A 17,832-nucleotide genomic window follows, 5' to 3' on the forward strand; every position below is an offset into this window, starting at 1 on the left:
TATCCCTCCAGCCCCACACAGACCCCTCTCTCCATCCATGCAGCCCCACTTGAAAAGCTCTGCGCTGGGAATTACTCGGGGGCAGGTCCCTGGCCTGCCTCACACAGGAGGTGAGACGAGATGATCTCTGGCCTTGGACTCTAGTTCCATTTAGCCTCCCTTTGTGCGGGACGCTTCCCTGGGAGGCTCCGCGGAAGAGCGGGGAGCTGACACAAGTCAGAAGGGGAACGTGGCTGGGGAGGCTGCGAACTCCCCGCCCACCAAACAGACGCACACGTGTTTACTCAAAGGTGGCTTTTTATTCTGTCACCCCCATGGATACAGCAGTGAGAGCAGGCCGGGCAGACATGGCCCATGGAGGCCGGTGCCCGGCGGGCACCAGACAGCAGTGAGTGAAGAAGCATTTTGGGCTTATACAGTAAAAGAAAAAAAATCGTGGCCCTGATACAATCCTAGATCAGCAAGAATAACACACACACCCTCCCTCCGGGCCCTGCCTGCTCTCCCAGCAAGTAACCTAGGACCGGTGCTCCCTAGCAGGGAAGCCTCTGGGCCCATTGCTCACAGTTTAAGCCAGTCAGTGTTTGGGGTGGGTGCCGTGTACAGGGGAAAGGCTCCACGTCCCTCTGTCTCCTTCCCGGATCCCGTCAGTCTTATCGCTCTCTGCTTCCAGACCAGAAATCTCTTCACCTACATCCCTCCCGTCTCCCCAGGATCCATGTCGCTCAGCCCCCAGGCTCTCCGGCGCGTCTCGATCCTGCCTCTAAGCTGGAGCAGAGCCCAGAGCGCGGTCATGAGCGTGTCTTAAAAAAGAGCCCAAAAGTACAATAAATACTTAATGCTTCAGCATAACTGAGTGTGTAAAAAGCAAAATCAAAGACAAGACACATTGTGGAGCACAGTAGGGTCCCCATTAGCAGGCAATCAGCCCTCCATACACCAACACCCCCTTGAGGAGAAGACCTCAGAGCCTATGGCCCACCCCATTGTCTCTGGGGTGGCTCACAGGGGCTGTTTATAGAGGGAGCCCTCACCCTGCACTGAGATGCAGCCACCTCTGGGGTGGGGCGCAGGGGCTGTTTAACACCCATATAGTGTTGGAGGTGAGGATTGCTGGTGCCAGCCTGGGGAGACCCCCCCACTGTGTTTAAACAGCAATACATTTGTATGAGTATAAAATACCCCCCTTATTTGTGCTTGTAATAAACCCTTTTCTTCCCTCCCCCCAATTACCTCCCACCAGCCCCATTTTAACCCCCCCCCCATTCCCTCCCCCAGAGCTGCAGACACTTTGTGATCCTATAACATTTCAACGTGAGTTTTGGAAAAATAAGCCCCGCCCCTTTCTTGTGCCCAGGAGCAGGGCTTAGCCCAGGCAGCCACACCCCCTGAAGGCAGGCCTCCGCCCAGGGGCCCTTCCCCTCTGCTCCCCACAACCTTGTTGTTAGACAAGGTGGTCCATGGCCAGTGCCCATCCCCTGTGGGCCTGGGGCTCAAATTCTGCTTAGCATATGGGCCCCAGGCGGCTGGGGAGGGAGGGGAGCCAGGCCCGTCAGCAGCAGGGCAGGAATGCCAGACGTGCTGCCAATTGCCGATTGTGGGTGTGGCTCTGAAAGAGGAGGGGCTTTCCAGGTTGGCTTGGGAGGCGTGGCTTAACCAGCCTTTGGCAATGATTGACATGGCTGTGCTGGGGGCCATGGCTTTTCCGTCCCCCTCTGAGCAATGGAAGGTGTGGCTAAGCCAGGGAAGGAGCCAGCCAGGGAATGGCCATGCCTGCCGGGGTGTGATTTGTGCCAAGGGCATGGCTGGCTGGAGTATGGCTGGGAAAGGGGTGGGGCTTGCCTGGCCGTGACCGGGTCCAGGGCGGGGCCTGTTGAGGTGCAGCAGGGTCAGAAAGCCCGGCCTTCTGGGTGTGGCTGGCCCAGGGGGTGGGGCCTGATGGGTTCTGACTGGCCCGGGGGCGGGGCCTGTTGGGTTCTGACTGGCCCGGGGGCGGGGCCTGCCGGGGTGTGGCCGGCCCAGGGGGCGGGGCCTGCCCGGAGATGGGCGTGGCTCAGCCGAAGAGCTTGAGGAAGCAGGGGTGGCAGTAGGGCTTGTCATTCTGCTCCTTGAAGGTGCCCTTGTTGAGCTGCTTGAGGCAGAAGGCGCAGACGAAGTGCTCGGGGTGGAACTTGCGGGCCATGGCAGTGATGCAGCGCCCGGCGATGGGCTTCTCGCAGCCCCAGCACAGCGAGCCCCGCTGCTTGTGGTAGTGCGTCTCGCAGTAGGGCCGCCCGCCGTGCTCGAAGAAGCTGCCCTGCAGGAAGGGCGCGTAGCACTCCTGGGGGGAGGGCAAAGGGGTTAGTGCACACACCACGCCCCACGCATGCTGCCCTGGCTTCCCTCCCCAGCCCCCACATCCCCCACACTGTCCCCGCCCCTCCCCCTCACTTTCCCCCGCACCGCCCCATCCCCCAAACTCACCCCTCCCCATGTCTCTTTGCATTGCTCCTCCCCCCACTTACCTCCACACCGCCCCTTCCCCAAAACTTGCCCCTCCACTCGTGCCTCTGCATTGCCCCTCCCCCTCATTTCCCCCCACACCGCCTCTTCCTCCTTCCCCCTCACTTGCCCCAAACTCACCCCTCCCCTCATCCCCCTGCATTGCTCCTCCCCTCCTGCTCCCACACTGCCCCTCCCCCTCACTTCCTCCTACACTGCCCCCTCCCCATTCCCACCTCCCCCCACAATGCACCTTCCCTTTGCACTGCCCTTATCCTCCCACTGTCCTTCCCCACCTCGGTACCATCCCTCATCTCCCAGCGCTGCACATTCCCCGTGCTCCCTGCACCCTTCCCCCATTCCCTACACCAGTGGGACGAGTACCCTTAGGGGTGCTCAAGAGAAGTCCGGGGGTACGTCAACACAACTGAAATGTGAAGAAAACTGAATTTTTGTTTTAAGTGTTACAGTGTTTTATTTTTGTATTTTTTACACCCAAAAATGGCAACGCCCGCCCAGCTACAATTAAGTTCTTTAAACAAATATGTTGCAACGGTAGAAAAAAATGTGTCTGAAAACTGTAGGTCCTGGGGGTGCTTAGATTTTTGTTTTTTAAAAAAGGGGTACTTTTTTAAAAAAAGGTTGAGAAACACTGCCCTACTCTGTCCCCCTTCCTCCTCCTCCCTCGCTGCCCTCTCCCCTCTGGCCCTGCTGCGTGGTGCCCGGCGGCTCACCCTGCAGACGAAGCACTCGGGGTGCCAGAGGGCGCTGAGGGCCGAGATGTAGTTCTCCAGGATGGCCTGGCTGCAGCCCTGGCAGCGCGTGGAGAAGAGCTCGTAGAAGTCCTGGCGGCAGTACTGCTGGCCGTCCTTCTCGTGAAAACCTGCAGGGACACAGAGCAGGGTCCAGGGGGCTGCCCAGTGACCAGCCGCACTGCAGCAGCGTGGGAGGGTCACAACAAGGAAGGGCTCCAGGTGCTTCCACAGAGGATGCAGTGGGGGCCGGACTAATTGGGGTGCTGTTCTCTGTCAGGCAGTATGGGCGGGGCTAGTTGGGGTGCTGTTCTTTGTCAGGCAGTATGGGCGGGGCTAGTTGGGGGTGCTGTTCTCTGTCAGGCAGTATGGGTGGGGCTAGTTGGGGTGCTGTTCTTTGTCAGGCAGTGTGGGCGGGGCTAGTTGGGGGTGCTGTTCTCTGTCAGGCAGTATGGGAGGGGCTAGTTGGGGGTGCTGTTCTTTGTCAGGCAGTATGGGAGGGGCTAGTTGGGGGTGCTGTTCTCTGTCAGGCAGTGAGGGGCGGGGCTAGTTGGGGTGCTGTTCTCTGTCAGGCAGTATGGGCGGGGCTAGTTGGGGGTGCTGTTCTCTGTCAGGCAGTATGGGCGGGGCTAGTTGGGGTGCTGTTCTTTGTCAGGCAGTATGGGCCGGGCTAGTTGGGGTGCTGTTCTCTGTCAGGCAGTATGGGCGGGGCTAGTTGGGGGTGCTGTTCTTTGTCAGGCAGTATGGGCGGGGCTAGTTGGGGTGCTGTTCTTTGTCAGGCAGTATGGGCGGGGCTAGTTGGGGGTGCTGTTCTTTGTCAGGCAGTATGGGCGGGGCTAGTTGGGGTGCTGTTCTTTGTCAGGCAGTATGGGCGGGGCTAGTTGGGGTGCTGTTCTTTGTCAGGCAGTATGGGCGGGGCTAGTTGGGGTGCTGTTCTCTGTCAGGCAGTCTGGGTGGGGCTAGTTGGGGTGCTGTTCTTTGTCAGGCAGTATGGGCGGGGCCAGTTGGGGGTGCTGTTCTTTGTCAGGCAGTATGGGCAAGGCTAGTTGGGGTGCTGTTCTCTGTCAGGCAGTATGGGCGGGGCTAGTTGGGGGTGCTGTTCTTTGTCAGGCAGTATGGGCGGGGCTAGTTGGGGGTGCTGTTCTTTGTCAGGCAGTCTGGGCGGGGCTAGTTGGGGTGCTGTTCTTTGTCAGGCAGTATGGGCAGGGCTAGTTGGGGGTGCTGTTCCCTATCAGGCAGTATGGGTGGGGCTAGTTGGGGGTGCTGTTCTTTGTCAGGCAGTCTGGGTGGGGCTAGTTGGGGTGCTGTTCTCTGTCAGGCAGTATGGGCGGGGCTAGTTGGGGGTGCTGTTCTTTGTCAGGCAGTATGGGCGGGGCTAGTTGGGGGTGCTGTTCCCTGTCAGGCAGTATGGGCGGGGCTAGTTGGGGGTGCTGTTCCCTGTCAGGCAGTATGGGCGGGGCCAGTTGTGCCACTGCTTTGTCTCATGGAGGGGTTACTTGGGTGCTGCCTCAGTGGGGCAGGGATGCTCACTCACCTTCCTCCCCAAAGGGCCTCCTGCACTTCACACAGCAGAAATGCTCCGGGTGCCAGTTCTTATCCAGAGCCGTCACCATTTTCTGGGAGGGACAGAGTCAGGGTGTGACTTGGGTACCACAAATAAGCACGCTGCCCGCCCCTCCCCCGGTCACCGCTGCGATACGACTGTGCTGGGCTTTGCACAGAGCGTGCTTTGTGAGGTGTCATTCCAAGGCCCTGGGCCACTGAGCGCTGGTAGCCTGTTGGAGCGGAGGGTTTACCCCTATAGCTGCAGTTCTGCTAGGTGCGCGGTTGGGAAATGCCCCGTTACACCAGGGCCAGATGGACATGTGGGGCTGGCCCATGAATGGGGATCCGCTCTCCCAATGGCCTGCCCAGAGACTCCTCAGAGAGAGCGCGTGAGGACGAAGGCCGTCTAACCCCCCTCGCAGGAAGGATCTCTCCAGCAGCTGGTAGAAAGCATAAAAGAGGGACAGTGACTTGCCTGGGCTCTCATTAATGGATCTCAAAGTCACCGTATTATGTCAAACCAATTTCTAAAGCCAGTGGCACAGGGAAGCTACAAAACTTAATTTCATTTACAAGTTTGATTCCTACAGCTGAAGTCTCAACAAAGGGGTTGGCTGGATGGCCGGCTACATTCCACATCCTAATGACATAAAAAACCAAACAAAGGGTATGTAGGGTGGGTACTAAGTACTCTTAGCAGCTTCGTTCGGCATGGACACTCTACTTGACAATTTATTTCCCCTTTTTTTCCCTCTTCTTTTTCCTCCTCTTCCGCACCCTCCCCCCATCCCATCTCTGTGCTATTTATTTGAAAACTGGACCCCTTAAACTCCAGTCATCTGAAGAAGTGAGCTGTGCCCACGAAACTCAGGAGCCCATCTCCGGCTGTGTCTAGACTGGCAAGTTTTTCCGCAAAATCGCATGATTTTGCGGAAAAACTTGCCGGCTGTCTACACTGGCCGCTTGAATTTCTGGAAAAGCACTGACGATCTCATGTAAGATCGTCAGTGCTTTTCCGGAAATACTATGCTGCTCCCGTTTGGGCAAAAGTCTTTTTCCAAAAGACTTTTGCGCAAAAGGGCCGGTGTAAACAGCACAGTAGTGTTTTCCGCAAAAAAGCCCCGATCGGGAAAATGGTGATCGGGGCTTTTTTGCGGAAAACCGCGTCTAGATTGGCCACGGACGCTTTTCCGCAAAAAGTGCGTTTGTGGAAAAGCATCCTGCCAATCTAGACGTGCTTTTCCGAAAATGCTTTTAAAGGAAAACGTTTCCGTTAAAAGCATTTTCGGAAAATCATGCCAGTGTAGACGTAGCCTCCATGTTTTGTTAGTCTCTGAGGTGCTTCAGGACTATTCATTGTTTTAAAAGTTTTTTCAGTAACATCCTCACTCGGCCTCCTCTCCTGTCTCAACACTTGGAAGAGCCTCTGGAAGACAAAGACGTGAGACTGGGGAGACTGGTCCCAGGCCGGAAAGGGAATCTAGCCCATGTATTAAGGACCGGGAGCTGCCTGCAGCATCTACTAGGGGCGAGAAACAGCTTGATTCAAATCGTGCTAAGTCTGTAGTATTTACAGTGTGACTTTATTTCTCACGAGCCAGCCTTGATTTCTGTGCCAGTGGCTGCTAAGCCCTGAACATTGATCTCTCAGTAGTTAATAGATCTGTTTTATACTTTCCCTGAAACGGTGCCTTTTTGGTTGAAGAGCTTGGGGACTCTCCGCGCCGGTCAGCAAGCTCGGCTGCGAGACTTTCTTGGGGCGGTCACCTAATTCATGAGCTTGCCCTGGCCAAGCGAGACTTGAGCAGTGTAAGGTGGTGTATTTATGGGGTGCAAGGCTGAGGTTGGGATGGTTGGCTGGTGCCTCTCTCTATAACTCAGGAGCGGCTTGTAGAGCTTTTGTGCCATCAACCCAGGTGGGAGGTGGGGGAGCTCCACATGCTGATGGCTGAGTGATAAGAGCACCTGGAGGGGTTTGCTGCTTGTCACTCGCGTAGCTTTGTGAGCGAGAGCCCTGGCTGGAGAGTTAAGGGGGCACAGGAATCCCACCATTTCGGACGGTGCCCTGAGGGTCCTGTCACACAGGGCCAGAAGAACCCACATGCCTGCAGGGGGTTCCACTGCACTCTGGAGTGGCTTGGCCTGGCAATGCACTGCCCTGGGCAGCCCTGCCTTGCAGTCTGCAACTTTAGTTCCCTTGGCTGGCTCTGTTGCACTGCACTGCACTGCACTGTTGCACGTAATGATGTGTCGCGCAGTGTCAAAGCCCACTGCATCCCAGAGCTTCACACGGCATTGCCGGGCACTGCTTTCTGAGGCATCACTCTGCCTTCTCTAGCACTGCACTGGAAATCTGTACTAGCCTGTTTTATGGCAATGCACTGCCTTTATCGCACTGCAGTCTTCAGCCCTACGTTGCATGCCATAATGATGCAGGCCACTGTGCTGCTTTGAATAGTTCTGCACTGCGTTCTACAGCTTCACTGCACATGCTGTTGGGTCGCGCTGATGCAGTCACTACATTTGGCATGGCATTGCGTTATGTTGCACTGCACTCGGTCACTGCATTGCTTACATTTTAGTCGATAGCACTATAACTCAGTACATGGCACTACAGTCTATAGTGCTGCATTGTACCCTGTGGCACAGAGCTCTGTCACACGCTTTCACTGCATTGTGTGGCACTGCGCTGTCTCACACGGTGTTGTGCTCTTGCAATGTGCTGCCTTATATGGCACTGCACTAGCACTGCACTGAATTGTGTTGCATTGTGCTCTCACACTGCATGCCCTACACTCGCACTGCATGGTACTGCACAGCACTCTAACACTGCATCCCATTGTGTGGCACTGCACTCTCATACTTTGTGATAGTGCACGGCACTATGCTCTCTTACACTGCACTGCACTGGGCGGTACTGTGCTCTCCTGTTTCGCAACACTTCCTGGCACTGCACGGCCTCGCACTGCATTGTGCAGTGCTGGATTCTCCTGTGTCACACTAGGCCGTGAGGGAATGGCACCCAATGGGCGCTGCGTGGCCAACTCACATCCAGGATGGGCTCATTGCAGAGGCCGCAGCGGGGCGAGAACAGCTGGAAGTAATCCTTCTCGCAGTAGGGGGCGCCGTCCTTCTCAAAGAAGTTGCTGCCGCCCATCTCCGTCTGGCAGTGGGTGCAGACAAAGTGCTCAGGGTGCCAGGTGCTGCCCAGCGCCGTCACCACCTGGACAAGGGCAAGGGAGGGGGAGACAGACGGGCAGAGAGATGGATGGACACACGCCTGTTACTGAGAGGAGAAAAGATCCAGATCCGCCCTTCTCCTCCTTCCCACACTGGCCCCTTCATTTCCCCTCTCTCCCCCACCCGCCACAGGCCCCTCTCTCTCCTCATCTCCCCCCCGCACACTCCACCTGGTGCTCCTCCTTTCCCCCCTGTGCTGCACTGTCCCAGCCCCCTCCACCCCGTTCCCCCTCACACCCTCTGCACCTCCCAGCCGCCTTCCCCTCCCCCTTCCAGAGCTAACCCCACCACATCCCATCCCTCCCCCCATCCACTTCTGTCACTCTCCAGTCCTGCCTCCATGGATCCCAGGTGCCCCCTCCTGGCTCCTGCAGCCACCTCCCTGATTTCCCCGCCCCCTGCCCCCCGGGCCTGTCCAGACCTGCCCAGCGATGGGTTTCTGGCAGGAGGCACACAGCCCCTTGCTGCCGGTGGGGATGCCCTGGCGACTCAGATCCGACTGCAGCATCACCAGCATGCTGTCCAAGTTGACCCCCTGCGGGGCCGACGTAGCTGTGGGGAGCGGCACCGAGGGGCTGGGGCCGACGGACGACACCACCGGCTGCTGCACCATGGAGATGCGGGCCGGGGGGGGCGCCGTAGAGGCTCCCGGGAGCTGGAAGGGAAGCAGCTGTGATAGGAGGTGCTGAGATGTGCTGTACGCCACGGTTGCCTGGCCCTGCAGTAGCCATAACCCCAGGCTGGGGGCCCTTTCCTGGGTCAGGGGCCACTGACCCACAGAAAAATCAGACGGGGGCCACAAAGAAGCGAGAAGCAAAAATACCCAAACAAACCCCGAACTCTCACTGTCGCGGCCCTCGACTGAGGAGAAAGACCCTCCCCTCATCCACCAGAGACCCAGGCTAGTAGATTTCGTGTGCTCCAGCCCCACGGGGAAGATATGGGGGGGGGGGGGGTGGAGTGCCAGCGCAGGATCCCAATGCTGGGAAGGGAGCCCTGAGCCTCAGGGGCCTGATCCAGGCAAGCTGAGAGCTGCATCCGGCCCCCGAGCCTTAGGTTCCCCTCCCCCGCCAAAGGGCACCATGCTGCCTCAGTTTCCCTCTACCCCTGAGGAATGACACAGGACCCCAAAGTGTGCCCATCCCTGGATGACCCTCATAACCCACGCCAAGGCAAATCTGATCTGGCCAGCGCGCCCTTCCGCACCAGCTGCCCGTCTCTGCACCACATTGTGCCCAGCGGCTGCACTCCCAGGCTGCACCATGCCACGAGGAGCCGCAGGACACTGTGGCAAACCACGCCACGCTACACAGGAAATGCCCGTCGCCATGCAGTGCCAGCCCCGCGAGCGGCCGAGCTGTCTGCTGCCCCATCTGGCACCCCCTGCAGCACAATGCACCCAGCCAGGCCGGGCCACACCTCCACAGCCGGACAGTACCACATGGCACACAGCCGCTGCAGGCCAGGTGGAGCCACATACCAGCGTGAGGGCCACCCAAAGGCTGGTGCCAGGCTCCCGCAGGGCGGCTCTAGGCAGGAGATAGGAAGAATCAGCCGCTGCCCCATTTGTGATCTTGCCAAGTCACTTCTGAACCCTGCCAGCTCACCCCGACACACTCCTATCACCCTCCCTCCAGGAGGGCACGCACTTGTGCACCACCATACTCTTTTTCACATTCACAATCACAGCTCCCACCACCCACGCTTGGCACCAATACCTGTCATTTCTCACCCACTCCTGGATATTTACACTAGTGCCCTACAGACACCTCTACACTCCCCCACCTGGTGTGTCGCTCATTCTTGCACCTCCCTTTGCACACACAAATTCAACTTTGCACTCGTTTGCACACCCATACTGGTGCACACCTGCAGGTTCAAGAACTTTTTGCCACAGGTACTTTCATGCACGTGCATGGCCGCACACACAGACCCATGATCTATTGCACCCCAACTCATACACTAATGATCTTTCACACTTATCTGCACACCCAAGCTTCCCTCCAGTCATCTGCACCTAGTACATCTTGTGCACATGATCATTTGCACACACCCACTTCCACAATCATGTAGAGGCATACTCAGGCCCACAACTGGAACTTCATTTGTACACAGAATTTCACACTCATGTTCTCCCACCCCTATGTCTATGCACACTCATTTGCACACACACTCATTTGCACACACACTACTGCTTGCACACATTTGCATGCACATACTCCCTTGTCTGCATCACCAGCCTTTGCTCAGAGCACACAAGTCCCTCCTCTAGCACACACGCCGTCTCCCCGATGCACCGTTCACTCCCACGCTTACTGGGATCCCATTGGGGACAGGAAGAGCTCTCATCTCATTAGTGCCCTCCCCCAGACGTAGCCTCGTCCCCCAGACTGTCTCAGGGCCAGACTCACGTTGCTCTGGACTCGGAAGTCGGACAGGGAGGCCATGAGCTTGTCTAACTCCAGGGTAGCAGATGTGGCTGATGGCTTCATGGGAGTGGGGGTGGAGCCAGTGGAGCTAGGAGGGAAATGACAGGATGGTTACTGGGCCCCCAACTTCCCCCAAAGGCACCCAGAGCTGTTTATACAGGAACCCCTCAGGCAGTCTGAGATGCAGCCACCTCTGGGGTGGGGCTCAGGGGCTGATTATACAGGGGCCTGCCACTGAGATGCAGCCACCTCTGGGGTGTTTCTCATTCTTCCTTGAGCCTGGATTCCCAACCAGTGGGACACTTAACCCCTTGGACCAATGGTCAGGCATGGGAGAGTCACTTACTGAGTTGGGGAACCTCCTTCCCCAGCATCCTCCGGCTTCTCCTTCCGCTTCTCCCCATCGGGGCCCTTGTTGGATGGGAACTGGGACATGATTTCATCTGAGGAAAAGACAAAGACGCGCGCACCAGGGTTGCCATGAGTTGCCTGCAGTGGCCACACGTATCCACCAGGGGGCAGTATTTCTCACCATTTGGATCCTGACCAAATAGACTGGACTAAGCCTGTGCTACAGCACCAGGTGGCCCCGATTCCAGCCTATTCAGGGGCAGTGGGGTCCTGGAGGGGAACCTGGATCCCAATCCAGCAAGGGACTCAAGATCCCAGCCGAGCAGGGGCCAGCAGAGCCCCGGAGGGGACCCTAGGCCCAAGCCCAGCAGGGGGTGATGGAGCCCCTGGGGGGGTGTCCTTAAATCCCAGCCCAGCAGGGGGCAGTGGGGCCCCAGAGGAGACCCTAGAATGATCCCAGCCCAGCAGGGGGCGGTGCCCCAGAGGGGTCCCTAGATCCCAGCCCAGCAGGGGGCGGTGCCCCAGAGGGGAGGTGCCACGGCAGGAGCAGCAGCCCCCTACCTGTGATGTTGAACTGCGTGGCGTTGAGCTCCTGCAGCAGCCGATCCAGCTCGCAGAGGCCAGCGCCCAGCACCCCGCTGGAGGAGGAGAAGGGAGGCGCAGCGGGGTCCTTCGGCCGGGGCGAGCGGGGCTTGCACACAGTGCTGGGGAAGGCAGAGGGTGAGCAGCCTCCAGGCACCCACAGGAAGGAGCCAGCTCCCACCCGGCTCGGGGAGCTGGGGGAGGCAGGGCAGGCTGGGGAAGCTATTTATAGGGAACCTCCTAATGGAGATGCTGGACCAGGGCCAGTTGGGAGTGGGCCAGAGCCAAGGGGAGGCCTGCCCGGCTTCCATCCCTACCCGTCTGTGCCTCCTCCTCACCCATGCCCGCTTTAACCTACTCCACCCCTGCTTGCTTCTCCACCCCACCCCACCCCCTTCTCCTCCTCACCCCACACTCCCAACCCCCACCCACTTCTCCTTCCCCACCCCACACTCCTCATCCCCACCCGCTTCTCCGCTCCACACTCCCAACCCCCACCCGCTTCTCCTCCCCACCCCACACTCCCCACCCCGCCCCACATTCCCCACTCCACCCCACTTCTCCTCCCCGCCCCACACTCCCCTCCCCCACCCCCTTCTCCTCCTCACCCCACACTCCTCATCCCCACCCGCTTCTCCTTCCCCACCCCACATTCCCCACCCCGCCCCACTTCTCCTCCCCGCCCCACATTCCCCACCCCGCCCCACTTCTCCTCCCCCGCCCCACATTCCCCACTCCACCCCACTTCTCCTCCCCGCCCCACACTCCCCTCCCCCACCCCCTTCTCCTCCTCACCCCACACTACTCATCCCCACCCGCTTCCCCGCCCCACACTCCCAACCCCCACCCGCTTCTCCTCCTCACCCCACACTCCTCATCCCCACCCGCTTCTCCGCTCCACACTCCCAACCCCCACCCGCTTCTCCTTCCCCGCCCCACATTCCCCACTCCGCCCCACTTCTCCTCCCCGCCCCACACTCCCCTCCCCCACCCACTTCTCCTCCTCACCCCACACTCCTCATCCCCACCCGCTTCTCCGCTCCACACTCCCAACCCCCACCCGCTTCTCCTCCCCGCCCCACATTCCCCTCCCCCACCCACTTCTCCTCCCCGCCCCACATTCCCCACTCCACCCCACTTCTCCTCCCCGCCCCACACTCCCCTCCCCCACCCACTTCTCCTTCCCCACCCCACACTCCCCATCCCCACCCACTTCTCCGCCCCACACTCCGCACCCCCTCCTGCTTCTCCTCCCCCCCACACTCCCCATCCCCCCCACTTCTCTGCCCCACATTCCCCACCCCCTTCTGCTTCTCCTTCCCCACCCCACACTCCCCACCCCGCCCCACACTCCCCACCCGCTTCTCCTCCCTGCCCCACACTCCCCATCCCCACCCACTTCTCCGCCCCACACTCCCCATCCCCACCCACTTCTCCGCCCCACACTCCCCACCCCCACCTGCTTCTCCTTCTCCACCTCACAGTCCCCATCTTTCACATTTCTCCTCCCCTGCTCCACACCCATCCCTGCCAGTCTCTCTCTCCCTTTCCCCACTTGCCCCACACCCAGGTCCTTCCCCACAGCCATTACCACTCCTAGAGACTGAAGCGGAAAATGCCAGGGCCGCACCTGTAGAGATGCTCTTTATCGCCCCCGCTGGGCGGGGCGGAGACAGGTGGGGGGTTCATGGACATGACCTGCAAAAAAACAGAGATGAGGGTGCGGGGAGTCAATCAACAAACTCAGCAGTGACACGAGATTGCTGGGTCTCAGACAAGCCGGGGAGATGCAGCCACCTCTGGGGTGGAGCACAGAGGCAGATGAACAACTGCATTGGGACTGATCATCTACCCTGCTTGCAGCATCTCCTCACACTACGCTGGGGTGCTCGGGCCAGGCCAGCATTGACTGCCAGAGGACAGTGCTCCCCACTGAATCTCCACCCCGCTCCCTGCGGTACCCCCTAGAGTTACCTGCTGCTGAGGGTTGTAGGGTGGTGGGAGGGGCCTGGCCTCAGGCGTCCCATCCTGCCCCGTCCCGTTGGCATGGGTGGCCCCGGAGTCTGTGAGCAGTACTGGGCGCTTGGAAATGTGGGAGGTTGTGGTCTCCAGATCGGCCAGCAGGGCATCTGTTAGGAGCAGAGAGAGAGGCGGGGGGGTCGGGGAGAGGCTAGGATGGATGGGAAGGAGGGGGTTTCTGGGAGGGAGGGGCCGCACAGAGGAAGCAGGGGCTGTGGGAAGCAGAGACAAGGGACAAGAACAGGGGAAAAGATGCCCAACTCTGGACCTATGGAATTTGTAGCAAGATCTGTGGCTTTCCAGAGCTGGGGGAAAGCCCCCCCCCTGAGTCCTGATCTTCTATCCCCCACTGTAACCCACTAGGCCCTACTAGAGCCAGGCTAGAGCCCAGGAGTCCTGACTCCCAGCCAAACCCTGCTCCAACCACTAGACCTCACCTCCCCCCACAGCTGGGACAGAACCCAGAGTCCTGACTTCCAGCCACCCGCCCCCACACCTCCACTCCCTCTGACCCACTCCCCGCCCAAGGACAGATTCAACCGTTAGTAGGGTTGCCAGGTGTCCGGTTTTGAACCAGACAGCCCAGTATTTGAGCTTTCTGTTCAGGAAACACATTGAGAACATAGAAATGTCGGGTATTTTCTAACTCAGATGAAACGTCGATTGTGATGGAATGTCAGGTGTGTCCAGTAGTTTTGGTGAAACCATCTGGCAACCCTAAGCTTTAGCAACCCCAAAGACCCCAGTGTCGGCAGCCTGGGAGTAGTCCCATGGTCGTGCGTCGGCGGGGAAGCTCGTACGTACCAAACACCACTATACGGGGGCGAAGCGGGAAAGAAGGGGAGCCCGGGTCACCTGGAAAAGGAGACAGGACAGAAGGGGATGGAAGGTGGGGGACAGGGACAGAGGGATATTGGGATCAGCACAGACCATGAAGAGATAGTGCCACATTGTGGGACCACTCCTGGTCCCGCGCTTGCTCCCTGCAGCACAGCGCCCCCTGCTGGCCCCCTGCCTGCTCCCCGCAGCACAACCCCCCTTCCTGGTCCCCCACCTGCTCCCTGCAGCACAGCGCCCCCTGCTGGCCCCCTGCCTGCTCCCCGCAGCACAACCCCCCCTCCTGGTCCCTCACCTGCTCCCTGCAGCACAGCGCCCCCTGCTGGCCCCCTGCCTGCTCCCCGCAGCACAACCCCCCCTCCTGGTCCCCCGCCTGCTCCCTGCAGCACAGCGCCCCCTCCTGGTCCTCCTGCCTGTTCCCCGCAGCACAGCACCCCCTCCTGGTCCCCCTGCCTGCTCCCTGCAGCACAGCGCCCCCTGCTGGCCCCCCTGCCTGCTCCCTGCAGCACAGCGCCCCCTCCTGGCCCCCCTGCCTGCTCCCTGCAGCACAGCGCCCCCTGCTGGCCCCTTGCCTGCTCCCCGCAGCACAGCGCCCCCTGCTGGCCCCCCGCCTGCTCCCTGCAGCACAGAACCCCCTGCTGGCCCCCCGCCTGCTCCCTGCAGCACAGCGCCCCCTGCTGGGCCCCCAACTGCTCCCTGCAGCACAGCACCCCCTCCTGGTCCTCCTGCCTGCTCCCTGCAGCACAGCGCCCCCTCCTGGTACCCCTGCCTGCTCCCTGCAGCACAGCGCCCCCTGCTGGCCCCTTGCCTGCTCCCCGCAGCACAGCGCCCCCTCCTGGTCCTCCTGCCTGCTCCCTGCAGCACAGCGCCCCCTGCTGGCCCCTTGCTTGCTCCCCGCAGCACAGCACCCCCTGCTGGCCCCTTGCCTGCTCCCCGCAGCACAGCGCCCCCTGCTGGCCCCCCGCCTGCTCCCCGCAGCACAGCGCCCCCTGCTGGCCCCCCGCCTGCTCCCTGCAGCACAGCAGCTCCTACTGAGTCCCCATGTGCTCCCTCCTACATTGAATCCCCTAGCGTAGTGGGGGGCAACCTGCAGCCCCGTGCGGCCCATTGGGGTTGTACGTGTGGCCCGTGAGATACTGTGTTTCCCGTTGCCCATGCGCAGAGTTGCCAGATTCCGCTGGTTTCCATCCACGACGTTTTTTTCCGAGCGGTTTTATTAAAGCGACACGCACGTAAAGCCCGGTCACATGAAGTGAGGTGCGTGCTGGTTGCAGCCAACATTGTGAGCGCCACGCGCTCCCCCCCCCCGCATCCAATCACCGGGCTGCTACGGTCCGGTGGGCACACCCGCCACTTCTAGGGACGCAAGCGCAGTGAGCAAAACAGCCCTGTCTCGGGAGACGGTGCTGGGTTTGACACTCCTGCGGCCCAGGGAGGTGAAGGAGAGTCACTCCTGCAGCCCACTCAGTAGCCTTGGTTGCCCCTTGCTGCCCTAGTGCCACACTGGTCTGTGCAGGGAGCATGCCCCTGCTCTTCTCCCTGGAGATCTCCCACCCCCCAGCCAGCTCCCCCCACTCCTACAATCGCTCCTTTGTGGGAACATTTTCCACCACAGTCTGAGTCCCACAGAGTCTTTTTCATTCCCAGCAGCGGCAGCAGCCAAGCCAGGGAGGGGCAAGACCACAGTCTCACACTAGCCTGACTCGGCCCTCGCCAGAACCCCAGGCAAGCCAAGCAGCTCCGCAGTCGCAGGAGACCCTACCATAACACAGAGTGCCCTGTCCCGCAGCCAGCGCACAGAAGATCTACAATAACCCCCGGCCCTTCAGCATGCACAGGAAGGCTTAGGAGAATGGGCACCCTACAATAACAAAGTATCCTCACACAAGCCCCTGCAGCAAAAAACTGGGGGTGCCCAAGGCCTAAAAGAAGCCATATAAAAATAAAGGAGTGTTTGTTGGTGACCCTACAATAACAAAGGAGTGTCAGCTGCTCTGGAGGTCCGAAAGAGACCCTACAGTAACCACCCTGCATGGGTAGGTCTAAGGTGAGCGTATGGTCATGGCACCTAGGGCCATAATCCATTATGCATACACCCCTCTATTGGGCACAGGAGACCCTACAATAACAAACAAGGCCAAGGGACAGAGGGGGAAAGTGGGATTCAGGTTTAGTGAGCCGAGGGCATCCCCTCTGACAGCCACACCTGGGGCCCGGTGGCTCCCCCATCCTGGTCACACCTGCTTTGAGCTGTCCACTCCTCTGCTGTTTTGGACCCAGAAAAGGGGGAGCCTCCACCTCTGTTGGGAGAGGATTCCTGGGAAACCTGGCAAGTGTGTGTGGGGGGGTGAATCCTAGGCTCAGTGACCCCCCCACACACTCCTACCCCGGCACAGATGTGTCATCACTGTAGGGCTTACTGGGGTTTCTACCTGGGGTGGGGATGAACATCCTCAGCCCCCCACAACTCAGCCCCCAGTCTAGCCCCCTCCCCGGGGATCCAGACCCCCTCTTCAGACTCTGCCTCCCCACCCTGATCCCAGATCCTGAGACCTCATTCCCACAAGCCCCCCAGTCCCATTCCGTGGATGCAGACCCCCCCCAACCCTGCCCCCACAGCCTCCTTCCTGGGGATGCAGCCCCCCCCAAACCCTTCCTGGGTTGCAACCCCACTACTTTATCCTGACCCCTTTCCGTGGACACAATCCCTGGGTCCTCTTAGTGTGAGGCAGCCTCCCAATCCCCAGCAACACAGCTGAGTCCTGAGACAGACCCCCAGCTCTGCCCTGAACCCCCAGCCCCATGATGCAGCACCCCACAACTTCCAGCCCCCCCCCCCCGGGTTAGCGGAGGAAGGAGAAGGGACTCTGCTAGCGCAGGGCTGTAACTCTCTGCGGGGTGGTAGGGAGGATGCTTTTTTGGGGGGTTCCCTGGTTATTACCAGGTGGGCCACACCCCAGGCATCTCCGCGCCCTGAAGCCACAGGCATGTGGTGAGAAATTCCTGCTCCTCTCGACGGGCACAGGGGGGGCAGGAAACGCGCCTCCCCCCCCCCCCCAAAGTCCTGCCAGCTCTGGGCAAAGGGGCAGGCAGAGAAAAGGATGGATGGGCACAAAGCCAGGCAGCGGGAGGGGAGAGAAAGAAAGAAAGAAAAAGAAAGAGGCTCAGAGAGGGAGCAAAGGGGGAGACATGGGGGGGGTGGGAAGAGCCGAGCCGAGCCGAGGGAGGGAAAAGGGAAGGAGCCGCCAGACGGGAGGGAAGCGGGCGGCGGGCAGAGCGGGAGCCGGCAGCGGGAGCAGGGCGCGGCCCTGGGGCCGGGCGGGGCGCGGCGGGTCCCCCAGCCCGGTGGCGGGTCCCTTACCCAGGTCGTCCATGGCGGCCCGGCCCGGCCCGGCCCCAGCGGCGGATGGAGGGGAGAGCCCGGCCGCCCCCCCGCCCCGTGACGCGTCTTCCCGGAGAGCCCGGCTCAGCCCCTGCGCGCTGACCATGTATGGCAACGGGACACGGCCGGGCCGGACTCCTGGGTCCCAGCCCCGCGGGAGGGGGGGCCCGGGCTGCGGGGTTCGCTCGCCAGCGGCCGCCGCAGCGCCCGGGCT

At 60.4% G+C, this 17,832-nt stretch overlaps 1 protein-coding gene across 3 annotated transcripts; it reads right to left on the bottom strand.

The window, feature by feature from the left end:
• Positions 1-279: 279 nt before the first annotated feature.
• TGFB1I1 (transforming growth factor beta 1 induced transcript 1) lies at positions 280-17,800 on the bottom strand. 3 transcript variants are annotated; one of them, XM_075928977.2, is made up of 12 exons: positions 17,598-17,800; positions 14,204-14,254; positions 13,355-13,611; positions 13,011-13,078; positions 11,360-11,502; positions 10,794-10,890; positions 10,430-10,535; positions 8,440-8,673; positions 7,828-8,001; positions 4,768-4,849; positions 3,216-3,364; positions 280-2,320 (listed from the first exon to the last, which is right to left on the bottom strand). In XM_075928977.2, exons 1-12 carry the CDS (start codon positions 17,722-17,724, stop codon positions 2,054-2,056), a joined length of 1,755 nt encoding a protein of 584 aa, XP_075785092.2. In that variant the 5' UTR covers positions 17,725-17,800; the 3' UTR covers positions 280-2,053. The 3 variants fall into 3 exon arrangements, with proteins under 3 accessions (XP_075785092.2, XP_075785093.2, XP_075785094.2); XM_075928978.2 differs by having other exon boundaries at positions 13,355-13,509; positions 17,598-17,794; XM_075928979.2 differs by lacking the exon at positions 14,204-14,254 and having other exon boundaries at positions 13,355-13,509; positions 17,598-17,786.
• Between the last annotated feature and the right edge of the window lie 32 nt (positions 17,801-17,832).

The sequence above is a fragment of the Pelodiscus sinensis genome, chromosome 5 (genome assembly GCF_052426305.1).
Source record: "Pelodiscus sinensis isolate ZL-2025 chromosome 5, ASM5242630v1, whole genome shotgun sequence".
NCBI lineage: Eukaryota > Metazoa > Chordata > Testudines > Trionychidae > Pelodiscus > Pelodiscus sinensis.